The 20,644-nt window shown below is 40.1% G+C and overlaps 1 protein-coding gene across 7 annotated transcripts in view; it reads left to right on the plus strand.

The window, feature by feature from the left end:
• Positions 1-20,644, plus strand: part of fgf14 (fibroblast growth factor 14) — a 129,689-nt gene that overhangs the window by 95,948 nt on the left and 13,097 nt on the right. For all 7 annotated transcript variants that reach the window (XM_044365418.1, XM_044365423.1, XM_044365424.1 and 4 more), the window contains one exon: positions 2,597-2,700. In XM_044365418.1, the coding sequence (XP_044221353.1) occupies positions 2,597-2,700 (104 nt within the window). The remainder of the gene's footprint in view (positions 1-2,596; positions 2,701-20,644) is intronic.

A 20,644-nucleotide genomic window follows, 5' to 3' on the forward strand; every position in this document is an offset into this window, starting at 1 on the left:
AAACACTTTTTTGTTTGTGCATCAGGACACCTGGGTAATGAGGCAACAACTATAACTTATAGTATAAATAAATATGTCTCCATTATTATTGTCACTTGCCTTTATTATTTACTTAAGCAAGTGTGATGGCCACATTCAGTTAGTCATATGACATGACTGAAGGAAATTAGGTTTGGAGTTTTGCTTAAATTTAAAATGTCCTGACAGCTTCGGTGGACCACAGGATTCTTGCTGGATTTTAAAAAGCAATGGCGGTAAATGACGGTTATATCCTGGTGCCGTGTCGGAGGGTTTAAATAATTTATGAAGTCACTGGTGCTGTGTGATCCGTGAATAAATAGCGCACTGCACCTCTTTCAAATTGGAGACTGTGGATGAAGTGCACATATCATTATCCAGCCTTTAATCATCAGACTGACTTAACAGCATTAGAAATTGTATTTTGGACATTGCAATCTATACCAAATACATACATTTTATAGCAAAGTGTAAGAGTCAAAACTCAACATGAATATGAGTACACATTGGATTTAAATGAGAAATTATTAGCAGTGATTGTTATTTATTATTATTTATATTGATAATGATTTATTTCAGCTTAAATTTCAATCAATGCTCATGCTACCTGTTCTACATTAATTTATACTCACAAGCTACAGACAGGTGACAAATTAAAGGAAAAACCAACATAAAGTGTCTTAGTAAGGTGTTGGGTCACCACATGCTGCCAGAACAGCTTCAATACACCTTGACATTGATTCTACAGTCTCTGAACTCTTCTGGAGGGATAAACACCGTTCCTCCAAAAGATATTCCCTCATTTGGTGTTTTGATGATGATGGTGGTGGAGAGCGCTAATACGTCAGTCCAAAATCTCCCATAGGTGTTCAAGTGGGTTGAGATCTGGTGACTGTGAGGGCCATAGCATATGATTCACATCATTTTCATACTCATCAAACCATTCAGTGACCCCTCATGTCATAGGATAAAGGTGATCACTCAGAACAACTTTGTATTGATTTGCAGTGACCCTTCCCTCTAAGGGGACAAAAAACCTTGCCAGCAAAATGCCCCCCACAGCATAACAGAGCCACCAGATCCTTTCACTGTAGGGATCAAGCATTCACCCGACTGTAATTGCCTACACCCCTCTGAATCTGGCAGGGGGTGTTTAATCAGATTTCTGACAGGCCCATGCCACCCCTCTGGTCCCGCCTCTGCTTCCCTTGTTTTTTTTAGCCTTTGAAGCAAAAATGTCATCTTAAATGGCAGCTACAGTATAGGATCACACAGATTTGTCCTTCTCTCCAAGAGGGAAAGTGGACCAGGAAACAGTAGGTTTAATGGGGAGAAAGGGTATTATTAGCTCATTCTGGCACTTCTCCTCTATAGAGCTTTAGGCTAGGTGGTTAATTTAATTCCAGTGCTTGATGTTAACGCTAGCCTGACACTCTACATTGTGTCACTTACCCCTGTCAGCATGAAAAGATGTGGCACATGTCACATCAGATAGCCTGACTTGTGGGACTTGTGGTGAAACAGATAGTGTATACATACATACAGATAGGGCATACAGATAGTGTGGACAAGGGACATTTTGTATCATTAAAACTCCAAAATCAAAATCAAGTGCTGGCACTGACTGCTGCGCATTAAACTTTTTAAAATTGGCCCAAAGCCACCAAAAACCAATGGTCACGCATCAGTTCTCTAGCCTTCCCTAGGCTCCAAATCTGCCAATACCAACTACTTATGGGGTCAGCAGAGGTCATTATGTAGTGCCTTTATGTCTCATTTAAGGCTGATTTATGGTAGGTCGTTCGACACTTGATAAGTGTTGCGCAAAAGAAATGAAAGAGTTGTGCGACGTTTTCAATTTATGCTTTGGTGAAAGGTGAAACTAATTAAACAAGGATGTTACAAGTTATCTGAAATTACAGACCAAAATATCAATAAGGAAGTTCAGTGAAAACTACAATCTCCATGGCGATGTTAGTAACACTACCCAATCACACATGACAAAATATGACAGTGTCTGCAACATAACACAATTCTCCAGGTGCGTGACATGAAAGGAAAGTGTCAAGCGACACTTTTTTCTGTCAGAAATACTTCATTTCTGTCAAGTGACGCTTATCAAAAGCGACCTACCATAAATTACCCTTTAATGTCACAGCTAGGCTAGTCCTGTTGTTTCTCACCAGCACAAACAACAGCCATTGCCTACCAGGCCCAAGGAGTCTGCTACAACAACAAAAGGGCTATTAAATCTACCACGCACCAGTGGTGGCCCCAATTACAGCTGTTTCTTAGGTGGCTCTGGGTGGCCGAGGCTATGCTAGGCTTGTCACGTTCACCAGCCATACAGAAATTTATCTTCAGAGATTACCTAAATGCAACAGCTATTTACAGCAACTATATTATCTATGCCTTGTGAAGCATTAATGATAGGCAGCTTGCATTTGGATGATGAATTGTACCATAAAGTTTCACTGCATTTAATGTTCATGTAATGGTTAGGTCTGTCTATAGCAACGGTGTTTGGTAATATTTTTATATAAGTGCATGTTTGCCTGTTCACCTGTGTGTTTTTCAGCTTTGTTCAACCTTATTCCCGTGGGCCTCAGAGTTGTCGCCATTCAGTCTGTGAAGACAGGATTATACATCGCCATGAATGGGGAGGGCCATCTGTACACATCAGTAAGCAGTCTGATTCTATTCTAAGGTCCAATTATCTGAACATGTCTTGTAAATGTACTTTATTATGTTTAAACGTAAGTGCATACTAAAACCTACACTACACACAATCATGATGCATCATGCCAAACATGTGTCCTGATTTAAATCATGTTTGTATCTGTACTGTGTGTGTTTTACATGAAAAAAGAACAAACAGATGTAGATGTAGATATTTACCACATTTGTGACAGGATAATTGCATTTCAGTTAAGGTGAGGGATCCCATTAAGCACAAATTCATGCATACAGATTTCTATTCATCAGGTTAAATGTCCCCAGAGTTTTCATAGACAAACACATTTACATCAGGTGACATAATTCAGGGGGAACATATATTACGCTCTACCACATGGGAGCTGCTTACGTACTATTACAGAGTATATTACAAAGCATCAATCTTTTGTTCTGTTGCCATATATGAATTAGATGTACGCTATAGCAGTGAAATGCTGTGATGCCGTGACAGATGTCGTTAAGTGAAATGCAGAGCTGTGTTTTACCAGTAGTGGGACATCTGAGGAGTAGCTATTCTTTTTCACTACCTAGGCACACCCCGTTATTGACTTCCTCGCTACAAAATAAACCAGGCTTCTGTCGGCTAGACAGCCAAGGGGGTGATAAGACCCCACCCAGCACAGATAGTGCCTTTTGTTTCACTCCTCCACCCTGTCCTCTCCCAGTCAGTCAGATCAATCAGCAGGAGGAACATTGGGAGTAGTGCTCCTCTCCCCGACAGGAGTATCCATCAGAATCACTGTCTCTTCTTCCCTCTGCTGTCCTCATGTTCCTAATCCTCAGAGCACGGAGTGGGAATTGCTATCTTATTCTTCATTCATTACCTTGGAGGTTTAGAGGGGCTACTTCTCTTACTGTACAATGCACCGGTATTCCCGTGGAATTCTCTAATACTTAATCACTGCTTGACTTAAGCCATGAAATGAAATTCATTTGAGGAGGATTGACCTAGAATCCTATGGATTTTGTTAAGGAATTGCACGGTGGGGATTACGAATTAATATATAGCATGGGTGCCCTATACTGCATAACACACAAGAAGACATAACTTGTTCAATTTGTTGATTGCACTCTATTTGTTGCTGTCTTCCCCTCAAAGAGACACAGTCTAACTCAGGTAACACTGTACTTTAAAATCCCCCTATTTAGCATTTATAAGCAGTGTATAAACACTTAATAAATGGTTTATAACACACTATAATGTAGTTATACGCAGATATAAAGACATTTTGTGTTTATTAATGTATAATATTTGTCAACAATCATAACTAATCTCCCATGAAGACATATTTTATATTATTACAACTCAACTGTATTATTACAACTGTTTACTATTTTGTTATTGATTATCTGTTTATATACCAGCCTCCACTTATGGATGCCCATAGGAGTTGTCATAATCATAGTTGTGGACAAATACATTAACTGTTTATATACCCCTCATGAATGCTAAATAGGGGAAAATAAAGTATAGTGTTACCCCAATATATTTAGGCACTAGCAGCGTATCTCTGTAAATGCAGAGCTCCAAAAATAAAATAAAAAAATATTTTTTAGAAATATTAATATTAATAACAGAATATTCTGTTATTTGTATATCCAACAGTTAACTTTTAAAAATATCAGTGTAAGCATCTTACTTTAAACTGTATGTGTTGCATTGCTCCATCCTGGAAGTCTGTTTGAATATTTAATTTTATTCTTTTTAACAATGTTGAAAAACTATTTGTGTAGCATCATAGAATCAGCGCTGAAAATTGATCATCAACTGATTATCATTTATCTACATTACCATTGGTGCCCAGTAATTACATTAATAAGGTTGTCAACAACAGCTACAACTGTAAAAATGAGGAACCTGTTTGTTTATATAAATCTCTAATAATAGAATACTGAATATACAGCACAAAGGCACTACATGGGGTAGACAAAATAATCAAAAAAGATGCTGTCAGGCTCCTTAGCATGGACTTTGCTTGAAGACTGTATGCATAGCTACATTACTAGGAATGACTCTCATGTCCATCACTACTTCAATCATGTTCAAATTTCATGTCCTTCATTCCCTCCTTCATGCTCATCTCAGTTCAGTGCTGCTATATCTCTATGCTTCTCTACACTTTGCAATAATGTGGCAATTCCTGCTCCATGCGAAGTACTCACTATTTCAAACTCTATTACAAAGTGAGTCAAAGTAAATGTCACATGCCAGTTAGCGATATTTTTAACCCCCACATATCATTTCTGTTGGTTCGATTCATCTTGTGATTGCTGTTCCTCTTTGTCCACACAGATTGTCTGTTCTCATGATTTTCTATGCTACTCCATTTGTCATATTCGATTATTATGAAGCGTTTTTAACGCCTGCAAGTTGATTGCTGATGATTTGGCATCTCTGTAGTAGACTGACAATTGTTGCTGTGAAAACTCACAATCAAGTGTTGATTAGCAGACCTGCTTCATAGCTGATAAATGCTGCTGATACTTTATGTGTTCCTCCTTAAATCATGTGATACATCCTGCTAATTGGCATTCAGCCTATAGTTTGTAACTGTGATGACGTTATTTCAGAATTAAGTGTTTATGTTATTTTGTCCATTAGCCCCTGGACATGTTAAGTACAGGCAGAAGTGTTGTGAAGTGGGTCTCATTGAGATTGGAACGCTGTGTTCCTTCAGCACAGTTTGCCCCGCTCCTCTCTTCATGCAGCTCCCTTGCTCCATTTGCAGCTTATTCCTGTGCTAATGGAGGTTCTGATCAGACCTCAATTATCAAGCCACCCACTCAAAGGTCTCTTTTTGCGCCTTAGTCTGTGAATTACTCCGGTAATGGCAGCCTTGAAAGATGTTATTCATCCTCCTCCATCTCCTCCTCCCATTTCTCCCTGCCTCTTCTATCCTCCTCTGTAAGCAAGGTACAACCATTCCTCCCATTATCACTCAGTTCCTTTGTAAGGGAGGATCTGACAGTCGACCTTTTCTACCTGTTAGGTGTGTTTGATTGTCGTGCGCTCACATTTTCATAAACTTCTTGGAAGGTTATATTAATGCAGAAAAAACAATGCTTTTGAGTTAGTGTGGTAAACAGCATGTAGGGAAATTCATCCACCAGCAACCTGTTTTTATTGGGAAAAGTATTAGTTTTAATATGGCCTGATGTCCTTAAAGCCAGGTCATATGTAGTAACTAGAATTTACTCAGTCAGTTGTTATTCTGAAATACCTTACTGAGGCTTTTACTGTGATGATGTACTTTGATAATGAGAAACACTGAATGCTGTAACAGATGAGGTAAATCAAAGGAGAGTCCCACTCTTTCAGAAAATAGATGGAGAGCCCATTCAAGGCCTCTGGTAGTGCATCATATTCCTTTGTGTGAGGCATGGAAGGCGCAGTGTGTGGTTCGAATGACAGAGATAGCATCAAAGTGACTGTGCAGCCTGGCACAAAGGACACACCACGGAATAAAGGAGAGTTCAATCATCTCACCCCTTTTCAATCTGCTGCTTTTCTATCTGAGCCAATAAACTCCCGGCTAATTTCTCCTCCAGGCTGCTCCCTGAATCAGGCGTTTCTTCTGAAATGTAATAAGAGGGGGGGAATTCTTTCAGTTTGTTGTTGAAAGTAGTGGAAACACGACTTATGGAAGCATCTAGATAACTGTAATAGCACTCTTTATGCAGAAACAGACTAATTCAAATGAGATAAATCCTAAAAAACTGAATTATTCTACGGGGAATTGATATAAAATCCCTAAAAGCAAACAAGGAAGTGTGGTTTTGTTACATATGATGAAATGATGGTGCTAGAGAATGCAACTCCTGTGTGCTGTTGTTGCTTTTCTGTCCAGCTAATACAGTCTCCTACCATCTCTCAAGTGTAAAGGTTGGGCATTTCATGGTTGGCTGGTTTTCTTTAGAGCAAGTTCCCCATTCCCTCACTTCACTGGAGTCTCTCTCTGCAGGCTTTCTTTATCAGGAGCCTGCACTTGTTAGTGCTACCTTTTATGATTGTCAAATTGACTTGCCACATCACTTGAGTGGTCCTATAAGAAATGCAATCCTTGAGAGGACCAATCTGGAGGCGTGCACTGGCTTTAGCTTCACTTGTTAGAGGCTGTATCATCAGTCGTATGAACACAGAAGGCTGAGAGCCTCTGTTTCCTGTAGTAGTGCCCAGTTCAGAATGTATGACAGCCCCAAGGAACTTGATGTGAGGGCTCCCTCAGTTAGCGTCAGTATGAAAATGAAAGTGCATGGCGCCTGTGTGTAGGGAGGAATAGAAAAGAGCAGCTTATTCAGGAGTCGGTGTGAAACTGAGAGAATCCTTTGAGAACATTCAGGCCAGGAGTCCCTCAGGTTCGGGTATTTGATATTTTCCTACCAACATTCTTATTCATCTTTCCAACCTGTTTGGCCATTTTTCTGATGCTGCTCTCAAACAATCTACCTATTATGGACACCCTCCCACGGATGCCCTTTGCTCCCCTGCTTTCATCTTCAGGTGTCTTGAGATGTGTGCACTTTATGGTTTGTATTTCCTCTATCTATGTATAGGGATCTCTTGCATTTTTATTGTTTATACTGCTGACAGAAAAAACAGTGAAAATTCTCAGCGTAATCTGTAATTAAAATTTAATCATAAGTGGATTCAGTCTCGACGGTGGGATAAATCTGCGTTGGTCTTATGCATTAACTTCAACTTTGGTGAGCTTCGCGCCGTTGACGAACACCATACAGTCTTGAAAGCGCGGACCTTTGAGGAACTGACAACTTTACTGATTTCTGTCAGGACAACATCATTTATCTGTGTTTTCCAGAACCATTACAAACCACTGGTAAAAATAATGATCTTTTATGATGTGACAACACTGGAGTTAAGGTCTGGTTAGGTTTGGGCACAAAAACCACTTGGTTAGGTTTAACCATGTGAAGTCACGGCTGCGTTGCCATGACTCCCGGTGGTGTTGGTGCGTCTCTACCAATGAGAGATGATTTCACACCAAGGTGCGAACTGAGCAAAGCATGCTGGGAGATGGAGTCCGTTTTGGACTCCATTTGCTTTACTAGATGCCCTTACTTTTTATCAGGCTTTGTGACTGTGTGCAGGCCTGCCTTTATCTCATGCACATGGAGTATGAGGCCCAACATAAAGAACGTCATCACAACTGCACCACTGCTCTGGGTCATAATTACTATGGCCACTAGATGGCATCTGTCATTAAATGTGACTACATGTAGTATTGGGGCTACTAACTAGCATGGAGCGCTATTGTGATATGCTAATATGGGCATGTTTCCAGCTAGCTAGCATATTGCGGCTAGCTTGCCAGTAACTTTGTTAGCCGAGCCTCAAGCACTACCTATTTTGTGAGGACGCGTAGATAAACTTTACTGTGTGACCAGGGTTTAAGTGTGAGCATGGAATGAAAGAGAAAGTAACAGAACATGACATAGCTATTCTAGCTCTGTATGTGCAGCATATGGAGAGCATAAATATAAATAAACGAAGATAAACAGAATTGTGACACCTCTTCACAAGACACCACGACTGTAGAAGCATACACATGTGCTTGTGTGTGTGTGTGTGTGTGTGTGTGTGTGTGTGTGTGTGTGTGTGTGTGTGCATGTTTCGTCTATATGCAGCATCAGTGCCCGACAGATGGCTTTGTTGTTTGATGGCATGCTTGTTTTATTGGTGTTGATTGCAGACCTGCCGTGAATGAAAAAGAGCTCCCTCAGTTTCATGGATGTTTTATGGCAGGATAAATATTGAAGGTAGGGGATCAGGGGCATCTCCAGTTCTTTGAAGCCTCTGGCATTTAGATGTGAAATACTTACAAGTGTACAGCAGTCAAACTGACATTCCCACTTTTGAAAATTTTCATTAAGTATGTATAATTACATTTGAAAGACCTATTTCAACAGGGAAAGTGATTCATTATTCATCTCCTTGACATACCGTAACAGTATGAATGATGGGAAATCACATACAAGTGACAGGTCAGACAATAATGTTGTGATTGAAGACTTCTCACAAATGTGAAAAAGAGTCACTGCTAGCTTGGACGTTTTGAGAAAATACCAAAAAGCTAAAATCCCTTTTTTTAAAAAAATGGCACCCAAAAAATCTAAAGTAAGGAATCTGTCTGTTTGTCTGTCTGTCTGTATGTATGTTAGGGATGTGCAGAGAGCCCAGTATTTGTATTTGTATCTATATTTGTTGAGGCAGCAAAATCATTTATATTTGTGTTTGTATTCTAAAAAAAGTGGAAATAGGTGTAAAAAAAATAGTGTTTATGAATAAACTGTCTTATGAAGGAGGTCTCCACACTGGATCTCAAACTCAAGTCTCCCAGATCATAGACGACTGCACTGTCTACTGAGCAAAAACTAAATGAATCACAAATATACAGACAGACTTCTACTCATTTATACTCCCATAACACAGAGACAGCACAGTGTGTAACGTGTAGGGAAGAACTTGAAAGGCGATTATTGATTTGCACTTTCATTTATTGCCTATTTTTTTTACAACCTAACTTTGTGGAAAAGAGAAGTGGAACAACAGGTTATGGAGAGTCCCTTGAAAGCACTTTGCGCGAGTCAATAGCTCAGTTTTATCTCTGGGGAACACCCCCAACTCCAGGAGTGATGTCCAAATAAGGAAATGTGTGTCATGTAGCGGGTGGATGTGACTCCCCTTGTTGAGACATGCTGATAGACGTTAACAGTGGAGCAGAGGGGAGAGACCGAGATTGCGATGTAACTGACCTGTGCGCTGGTATTTAACATGTTTTTTTTCTTCCCAAAAACAAATAATTTTTAAAATATTTGTACAAAATAAATATTCGTAAAAAACCCACCATTTGTGCTTTGCCAAATAACACATTTGGATTCAGGCCCACCCCTGATGTATGTATGTATGTTTGTCCTTTGCATATCTCGAGAACTGTTCATCCGATCTACCTCATACTTGGCGGGTGTATTGCTGGGGACCCAAGGAAGTGCAGTGTCGAATTTGGTGCCATTTTGACACATGACACATTTAATATTAATAAACTTTGAATAAACAAGCAAACAGCAAGCCGCTCAGCTCCGTGTCTGACTGCACTGGGGGCTGTTTGATATAAACACTGTCACATCACAGCAGGGCGGGGCTTCTGGGCTCTGACTCGACTTCACACTTGGCAGGTGTACCGCTGAGGACCCAAGGAAGTGCAGTGTCGAGTGTGAAGTTGTTTGGATGCACAACACATTTAATTAACTTTGAATAAACAAGTGAACACTATAGGTACCAGAGATCTGTGGGAATGTGAAAATATTATGGTCAGCACCCTTCACTGTTGCTCTGCTATGTTTTTTTATGTCAGTCTGCGGATTTGTTCAAGTGGTTAAAGACCATAACAGGAACCTTTTAGAGGCATGGTTTATGCCAAATAACATTTAAGTGTTTTAATCTGATGAGCCGATTGCTCATTATTTCTTAAGAACCGCATATGTATGTATCAACTGACTGAAATTAAATGGTTTGAATGCAGACAGAAACTTCACCAGAGAGACTAAACTGAGGTTGAATCATAGAAGCAGTTTACGGCCTTCCATTGGTTGATTCTGCTGCCAATCAAACATGTCTGGCTTGTTTTACTACCTCCGTCTCTGTTTTTTTTCTCCTTTGTATGGGGTGGTGCATGTCTTTGTCCCGCTCAGCAAGTCAGAGCCCAGAAGCCCCACCCCGCTGTGATGTGACGGTGTTTATACCAAACAGCCCTCCACTGCACTTAGACACAGAGCTGAGCGACTCACTGTTCACTGGTGACGTTTCTGTCTGGATTCAAACCATTTAATTTCAGTCAGTTGATACATACATATGCGGTTCTTGAGAAATAATGAGCAATCGGCTCATCAGATTAAAACACTTAATCACCAGTGAACAGTGAGTCGCTCAGCTCTGTGGAAGGCTGTAAACTGCTTCTGTGATTCAACCTCAGTGTAGTCTCACTGGTGAAGTTTCTGTCTGCATTCAAACCATTTAATTTCAGTCAGTTGATACATACATATGCGGTTCTTGAGAAATAATGAGCAATCGGCTCATCAGATTAAAACACTTAAATGTTATTTGGCATAAACCATGCCTCTAAAAGGTTCCTGTTATGGTCTTTAACCACTTGAACAAATCCGCAGACTGACATAAAAAAACATAGCAGAACAACAGTGAAGGGTGCTGACCATAATATTTTCACATTCCCACAGATCTCTGGTACCTATAGTAATTACTCAGATGATTTCCCATCCGGAGGAGTGTCGGGCTCAGAGCTAAGGTGGGGGTAGCCTCATTATTTCCAAAGTGTTGCTCTCTCCTGCCTTTAATGCAGCATAAGTGCCGGGAGGGGTGGTGGTCATGAGGGCTGGAGGGGGAGCAGCTCCATGAATTAATGAACAACAAGGTCGGAGGTGGGCGTCAAAGCTGAACTGGTGAACTGTTGGTCAGTGCCAAGAGGAGCTAAGAATAGAGCTCTTCGGCCATTTAAAATCACTGCCGTTATTAATGGCTTTCTAATGGATGTACACTCTGGCTTGTAATAAAATCTTACACACATTTGTAGAAAATTATTTTTCCCTTCTTTGCAGAATGTATAGAACTATGGTTTAGGTTGTGCCACTGAAAAGAGGAGTTTTGCATCACAACAGGGAGTCCCCCCACAATGTGTTAGGCTTTACCTGTTTGCCTCTCTGAACAAAAAAATCTTCAATATGCAACACAGCTGATCTGTCCTCTATCTCTTTCCAGGTCAACAACTTAGGGTCTATTAATGTCTCATTTCCCCCTGTCCCTCAATCCCTCTGTTATTCCCCTGCTAATGTGCGGTAATTAAAGTGTTGTGAAATGTATGTGCAGCTGTTATCTGAGTCACTGGTTATTCATAACATGTAGTATCGCAGTGCAGTGACTGAATGTGCTGGGAGGAATATCAGGGAATACATAATGGATCAAGAAAGTGCCTTAACACCCTCAAGTCTAGAACATCACCATTAATCTGCCAAGTTGTGTACTGTACATACCAGAAGGTAGGAGGCTTTTAAATTCAAATCAGATTTTTTTTTGCTGTAAGCCTTGTTACGGTATCATCCTACCCTTTCATCATGCGCTCATGTTATAATGAATTTCAGTGAGATTCCTGCAAAGTAGTCCTGGTGGATATGGAGCATTGGGATCAGGCTACGCTTACACTTACTGACTGGTGTCTGACTAGCTGAGCTGACTAGTAACATTAGATCATTCTTCAAAACCTTATGATGTTTTTTCACAGTTACTCTGCTTATACACTTAACCACACAAGCTTTTGGTATTGTTGATTTAACTATGATCTAATGTTCATGTATGTGTTTATTAGTTTAGATTAGTTCTCCCCTCAGAGAGAAGAGAATATTCCAAATCTAACTATTTATAATTGCTATAAATGGTCAGTTCCTTCACTTAAGTGTCTCTGATTGAACTTAGTCTTGCTAATTCCCACATCTTGTCTCAAGGCTGCAGACCAGTCGATCAATTTGTTATTTGTGGTTCTCCTCTTTTCTTGAAGCCTGAAAAATATTGTAGGTGTCTGCTATCTTACTATTGGACAGCGTCCCATTTATGTAACCAGAATGTGAACTTAACACAAAAGAAACCTGGAAATACAAACATATTTTAATCGAGGAAAAGAAAGAAGAAAAAAGCTCAACAAAATGACAAATAGTTTCCTTAATGTTTTTAAGAGCCAGCATACAAACCTTTCCATTTTAGCATTTGCCATCTGATTTGCTGATTGCTTGAACTTCTGTTTTGCTTAAGTAATGGCCCTGTGCCAGTGCTGCACAATGTCCTTTCTTCTATTAACCAGTATTGTGTTTTACAAGACCGTAAATGCACAGTTATAGAAATGTAAATGATGGCTGCTCTGAGAGCCTTTGCAAGGTTCTGTGAAATACCAAGAAATCCCCTTTCTGCATCTCTAAAGTTGTTTATCTGTATCTTCATAAAATCATGTACCAGCTATATTTCTTCCCTGGAGTGAACTGACTTTCTACTGTGGTGGCCACCAGCCAACTATCGATCTGTCAGCTACAGCTTACACTGAATCTCCCTCATCCATCTGGGATAATCCTTACATCTCTATTAAAATGGAGTAGCTAAAAACACACAAACAACGGTCAGTTGGTATGGTATGGATGCTGCAGAGATGGCTATAAATTATGTGCTGTTGACAGATAATGAGAAAGCAGGAGAATGGAAAGAATACAAATGGTGCATCGTCTGGTTGGGAGACAGAGAGTTTGGAGAGAAAAAGGGAGAGGAAACTCCGAGGTGTGTTTGGCAAGGGAAGCCCTGCTGTGGTCAATATAATCAGTGTAGCATGCAGACCACCTCTGCTTGTTGCCCCCATTTGTCTATTCTACCTTCTGCCAAAAGCATTCACCATTTTGAGCAACACAAAAAGAATTCATCCAACAACACCAACAGCCTTTCATTTCTCATCATAGCAGGTAGAAGTAAGCCTTGTATCGAATGCAGGCTACTATTATTTGTTGTCCCTGTGGCTACTAAATGAAAGGACACTGAAAATGTTATGGATCATTTCCATAAGGGAGTCCTAATCTATTCATATGGGCTGTGCTGTGGTTGCTTAGCTGTCCTGACCTGTTGATACCCCCACTTTCTTCCTCATCACTACACTAAGTGCCTAAATTGCTAGATCCAAGATAAGATGTTTCAAATTTGGCTAAAGTGTATTTTTAATTGAATATTTGATGTAATCGAATATGGTCATGCGTATTTTTGAATGCTTGTGTCAAGTGGTTCTAATCATGTATTAATAAATAACAAACCAATAAAAAATTAAAACAGACTTTTAAATAAACATAAGAATGAGTCTGTTGGGTGATTGTGATTCATCTCTAAGTTACAACAAAACCTCTGAAATTAGATCACTTGTCAAAACTTTTTGACATAGAAATTATGCATTCTCTGCACAATATCTTGGATTTTTACAGTTAACCTGCCAAAAAGACCTGGCTTGGCTTTTTCTTCTTTGAGTGGGATATATTTTGTGCTCATCCTGTTAGAGGCTCAGCATTGCTACTTTTATAGTTGCAAAAGAAAGATTGTAGTTCAATAGAACATTCAAAGCAGCTGTCACAAAGTTGTTTTGATTTGAAGTGGATATTGACCTTATGATACTGCAGGGAAAACAGCTAGACTTTGAGTTAATAAGTTGTCTTATAGACAGAAGGATTATAGAAACAGGTTTTTATGAAATAAATTATACTTTCATACAACTTACACTCTCCAATACAAGCAGAATATTGTATCAGTGAGCAAATGTTCTTGATGAGGTTCTGATGCATGGCTCTGCCTGCAATATCCTACTGGTCTGCAAGGTTCTTCACTGGGTACATATTTCAGTATATGCAGATATAACATATAGTAAGATTTCATCAAATTTAACTTGCTTCTGGAGTAAAAGCTTTGATGCAGACTCGCCTGTTCTCTCCCAACCTGTTTTCTTTGTCACACACTAAATCATCGGACAAGGTAACTGCAACTATTACTGCAACAATTATACATTAACACCTGTGCAGACAGTTCACAGTTGATTAGCATTCTGGCAACGCTCACCCTTTGCTCAGTGATGTCAAATTTACTTTACTCACCTATGTATCTAATAAGACTGGCAAAACGAGGATGTTTGCCAACCAGACACAGTCGAAAAACACTTTTGGGAACAGTAATGACTTGGTAGGTTGTAAGTCTAATAAGCAGTGACCACCATCATGGTTTGGGATGCACCTCAGTGCCCCGTCACCTAGCAGCTACCATGTGCATTAGTTTTTGTGTATGTATATGTCTTGAGGATGTTTGCGTAGTTTAAGTGGGGTTCTTAGTTTCATTTGCTTGTGAAAGACATTAGAAAAGACATATTTTTTAAGGTTTTACACAATACATTATATAACACATATATAGTATCTTTAAAACATCAGCAGTTTGCAGACATAAACCATTGATCCATGATGACTATGACTTATTGACTTATTATATATGTTTTCTTTTAATAGTTTTATTTTTTATTTATTTCGTCTTTTTTTTTTTTTTTTACCTGAGATCTTAACTGCTTCTTTTACCTTGAACTAGCATCGGCAACCACCACTATTTATTCTCACCCAGCATTATAAGCCTCTGTTAGTGTCTCTTTGTTTCAATTGCCTGTATTGTCCTGTTTCCCTTTGAAACCCCTTGAAAAATGCATGTTCAAAGAATGGGCCTTTATACTGCTTAGATTCAGACTGCTAGTGATAAACAAAGACACATTTTTATTGTGTAAGTGTGTGTTTACACCACTGAGCAGCAGAAATGAAGGCGAAACAGAAGAAGAGTAGGCGCAAGGATCTTTAAGATTAAGATTTCTTTATTTTTCTTTATTTTATTGTCATTTCTTTTTTTGTCTTTGTATGTAGGAATGCATATGGCATCATTGATTACATATTGCAGTGACTATCAGAGCAAACATGTCTAGCCTGTTCACTGTATTAATGACCCTAGTTCTGTCCTAATTGCTTTCCCATTGTGTAAATGTCAAGCACCATGCAAATACAAATGGCACACTTGTGCTTGTTGCCTCAAGAGCAGTGTAATCCACAAATGAGCAGCAGCAGTCTGAGGGCTTGCAAAGCAACAAGTAGTCCTCAGGAGCTCAGTATCCAAACAGTAACAGGATGCGTACCACTTGCAAGCTCACGCCAGATGATGCACTTAAAGGGGTACTCCATTGATTTTGCATCACACTCCTGTAACACTGACTCATGATGGACAGTTTTCTATACCTTCTCCTTCCTTGTCAAAACCTGACGCCTACTTTACCCACAAAGCAACTTGACCACCAACAGTTTGGTCATTCATTTGGGCGTGTTATGGGCACATGCTAATGCAGCCTTGAGCCTTGAGCCTCAAGCAGATATGAGGAGGCTACAGAGGTGTGGTTACCTCACTTCCTCCTAACTCCACAATCCCAGATATTTTTTCATTTTTAAAGTTGTAGTCTTCAGCCTCAAGCAACGCTGCCTCAAGTGACATCACTTTAGGAAATGCATCAAATTTTGCATAGCTCCCTCTGGAGTCAGAAAAGTCTTTATACAATTTCTTTCACATATGCAGTAGTGCCCCCCCAGACTTGTAAACAGACTTTGATGTGTAAAATTGGTAGGGTTCCTATTAAACAGTCCCCTTAGATATCTGTTTTGTAACTCTAATTCTGTTATCACAGTTTAGGCTTTATGTCCAGTTAAGCTTGCAGTGATGGGAAAGTTCTAACAATGTATCTGTATTCATTTAAATATGCTGAAAATGGTGACCTGCCTCCACTGACACAGGACTGAGACATCAAATTTCCGGTTGCTAAGTATAAAGAGCCTGTGAGAAATACTTTAGTCTTGCATTTCTTAGGAAAGTTGCAGTAAAAATGGTATGGAGTACGCACTGATTTTGATTTATCCTTGATGCTCAATAGCGTGCAGTGATTTATAAAGAAAAATTCTCGAGTGTTACGGCTCAAGAAATTCATAGGTTTAAACCTCAGAAGGACTTTTGTGTCATGCCCAGGAGGCTGTAGGTTCAAATTTTGTTCAAGCTGTTCTGAGTTGCTTGGATCAAAGTGAGGGTGTGTGTGTGTCTGTGTGTGTGAGAAGGATGGAGATTCTTTTGCAAAGACAGAAAAGCTCTCGGTGTTTGGCCTGCCTGCAGGTGTAATAGCCACAGTCTTCTCTCTTCCTCCACAAGAATCCTTCTTCCTTTTTCTATTCCACCCATGAAATGAAAGTAACATTTTATCAAGCTTCACCCCCGGAGTTTTAAAAATCAATACAGCAAGAGCTCTTACAGAAAGGTTGTAAATCATGAAAATTCATTCTCTTAAATCTGAGCTAAGCCGCTCTCCTCTTTGTCCAAGTGTCTATTCACACTGTGAGCCAGTCAACACAACAGCTACTGTGGGAGCACTGGAAACTGCAAGTTCAGTGCGTATACTGTGTGTGTTAAATATGGAATACATAATCTGTTCAAGATTTGCATTATTCATTAGTGTCATAGCTCATGTAAAACTGTAAATAATCATTATGAGGTCAAGCAGACAGATTGCATTTACTATAGTATCTCTCTCTTCATGTAAAGATAGCTCTGACCTGTACACGTAAAAATTTGTGTTCTACGATCTTGTGGTTCTGGCACACACCACGGCTTCACTGCAGAGGTTAACAGGTCGGAGGAAGTTATTATATGATACATCCACACACACTCCTCCACTAGAGAGTGTTCATACTAGAAAACACACACATGTACAGTCCACAGGAAAAGGAAGTTTATCAGCAGTTGAATATCAGCACTTTGAAACCTTGTCACAGAAATGTTCCTCTTGTATTAAGTGCAGAAACTGTATTCGGAGTTACAGAAAGGGTTTGACTGCAGTTATAGCCTCCAAAGGCTGTGCTACAAGATATTAAATTAAGAGTACCAATATTTTCAGGCACATCTGTAAATGAGGTAGTAGCTAAATCCAATTACCAAACCCACCAAGTCCTGCTAAAGGTAACTGGCCTAGCAGACTTGCAGTAACCACCATCTCAGCTCTATACTCTGATGGACTTAATGTGATTTGGTGTATTTAAAGTACCTTTCAATCACATGTTTAAATGTATCAAATTGTAAATAAATTTATTATATTAATAATAATTTATGATATTATATTGTAAATATTATTAGTATATGGACAGTCAGACACCTGGAAAAACTGAGATACAACTAATTTCTAAAATCTTTGGACTCTAAATAACAAAATTTAAGTTTATTTTCTTAACTAAAGCAGTAAAAATAAACAAAGCTGAAAGAACACATGTTGTAAATATGCAATATCTGCATTTTTTAGGTATTATGTAGGTTCTGTGGCAATGATTATTTTCTTTTTGTGGTCAAATAATCTGCCCAGAAAGACATAAAATGAAGACATTATAACTTTTCTGTTTATTAACCAGTTTGTAAGCCACCCTAGAAACCTTTTTTTTTCTACCTCACTGTCTCTGTAGTTACTGCTCTCTGCCTTTGTAGGGCCCCTCCAAAAAATTTTTCAACAAAGGGCCTAACTTTATGGGGACTTTCTAAATCTGAGTGGCAGCAAATGGACTCATCTTTACATTCATCACGGGCTGTGGAACCAAATGCTGGTCTCCTTTTCCGGAGTTGCAGGGTGAAAAGCACCAGACATGTGGGGGGATATTAATGAGCCCCTGGCTGAGTGCCACTGTTTTCCCTGATAAACAATGAGTTTTGCCTCATGCAACTACATGTTGTGCGTGTTTGTGTTTATGCAATAAAGAGCAGTTCTGAGAAATCGAGTTTTCTTGGAATCACTGGGTGAGGTTGTTGATAAGACTGGAAACACTTTGTTATCTTATGAGTCAAGTGTGAGCATACTGAAGTCTTATGGTAAATCATGCCATGTAATCCTGGCAATCCTACAGAAATGGAAGTCCTGGTTAGACTATTGATAGTTTGAATGGTTGGTCTTTATCAAATATTTCACAGTTGATGTTTAATAAAAGACTTATTAAAGTCAGTTTCAACAAGTTCATTAAAAACTGATGTCAATGGTATCAAACTGACCTCTTTGAGGAAATGCTGACAGTGCTTATCTTAAAGACCATCAGTGAAACATTTCACTGTGTGATAAGAAAATGAAAAATTAATTGAAATTGTGAATATATACTTATATAGCTGTGGTCCTGGGATGATATTGCTGAAGCATTGATTAGTATTTTCCTCCTCCTCAATTGTGTTTGGTCCCTTTGATATTGAGACAGATTACATGTATTGGAATTGTGCATAAGAGCTTCAGACAGTGCAGTACGAGTTTGATGAGCTGTAGATGATATGCATTCATGATATATTTCCCAGGTCAAGTATGGCAGCCCCACTCAACTCTGTTGCACCCACCTTGTGACATACATCTTGTGATGCACCTGAACACATCATCAGTTTGACCTTGTTTCAGGTCTTTCAACAATCACCCTCACCTAGATGACCCAGCCGGGGTTGATCAAGCCTCAGGTTGTGTCCAGGTAGTGCTACCCCACCCACAATTCTCCTCTCCTGATCCACAGCTACCTTTATGCAACTTCTGCTACCTCAGTGGCCAGCTTGATGGCCCTTTGCCTATAGGGCCCTGTGATGCCCAACATTTTGTAGGTCCTGCAGACTCACCTCAATGGATTCGCACCTAGCTCACCACCCATTGCTTTGGCATTCTTCCACTAGCTCAGCATACTTGGCCCTCTTCCTCTTGTTGACCTCCTCAGTGTGGTCCTCCCAGGGAACGGTGAGCTCCAAGAGAATGAGCTGCTTGAGGGTTTCCAAGATCAGCACCATGTCTGGTGTCCCAGGTCAACTTTCAGCTCCCAGTCTTGTGCTGTTGCTAGCAGACCAGAGGAGGTGGTCCCGGCAGATGATGTTAGCTTCTCCCCGGTCCTGATGACAGCAAAGGTCTTCTTCACTGGGCAGAGGCACTTGCAGTGGCTAATCACACTGTGTCCACCATGGCCTTCATGATATGGTTATTGCGCCAGGCCCCTCGCCTAGGGCTTTCAAACAGCAGCTGAGGATGTGCTCCAAGGTCCCTCTCTTCAGGCACAGGGGGCAAGTTGGTAACTCCACCTTCTCCCAACAAAACAAGTTGGATGGGCTTGGTAGAACATCATAAAATGCCTTGATTAAGAATTTTATTCAATGGAGCTCGGCTTTCCAAAACTTGGCCCATGAGACATTGTGCTCCGCTGTTTGCTCCCATCTTGTCCAGGCCCCCTGCTGCCTCATTCCACCCATCCTGCTGGCCCGCTTCTCCTCAACTGATGCTCACACGTCATCCTGGATTGGCAATCTCTTATCAATCCCCTGCAACTTGTCATAGTGAGGTGTTCTGCTGCTACCTAGGCCAGCCCTTCCACAAGACACTGTGTCCACCAGCACCCTGTGCCTTAGCCACAACTCAGTGACATCCACGGTCTCTGCTGCCCTCCACTTCCATCCTGTTCTGACCTTGATACCAGACTGAGAGGCTTTTGGTTCACAGGATTATTAGTATTGCAGCACCTCCCTAATACACCATGAATTCTTCATTCAGGCTGCTGATGGGGAGCTTCAGCTTGTTGTTCTGCCCATACAGGGCGATGCTACCACATTAATATCAGTGGCTTTAGTGAGAATATTTGTATCTTTGGATTCCATTTTGTTTAAATTCAGTGTGTGGCATTTCCACAACAAAAATAAACTCACTAACATCTTGATTGAAAGGATTTGGCTTGTGATTGAATAGCTGATGGGCAGGCCAGTTGGTTTTGTGGTTCCTTTCTGGCAGACTGGTTGAATCACTCAACCTTCCAGCTGTAGCCATGCCACATTTTATCCTCAGAGAGAGACAGACTGTTGGGGAATCCTCTACTGTCTTCCTCTTATGCACAGACGCTTAGGTCAGCTCTGGATGCTTGTCAACAAGGTTTCAGGAGAGATGGACACTGTAAAGTGGCCCCACTACAGTAAAATTTTAAAAATACCAAAGGGAAAGCAGGATTCTCTGTAAGCAAGTCCCTCAATCCTACTATACATTAAAGCAGGCACTTTGAAGAAATCACAGCTTTAATCTAGTTGTTGAGATTTAGCTGTTGAGGGCTACAGACTTGCTGCAGTGAACTATCAACATCTGGCTTTATGTATATCCTTTATGTGGTGGTAGCTATGTGATAATACCTGGTGTTCATGGAGTCTTCATAATGCCAGCAGAAATAGTTTATATAATGCTCTAGTATTCAGATTATG

Source organism: Thunnus albacares, chromosome 11 (genome assembly GCF_914725855.1).
Source record: "Thunnus albacares chromosome 11, fThuAlb1.1, whole genome shotgun sequence".
Classification (NCBI taxonomy): domain Eukaryota; kingdom Metazoa; phylum Chordata; class Actinopteri; order Scombriformes; family Scombridae; genus Thunnus; species Thunnus albacares.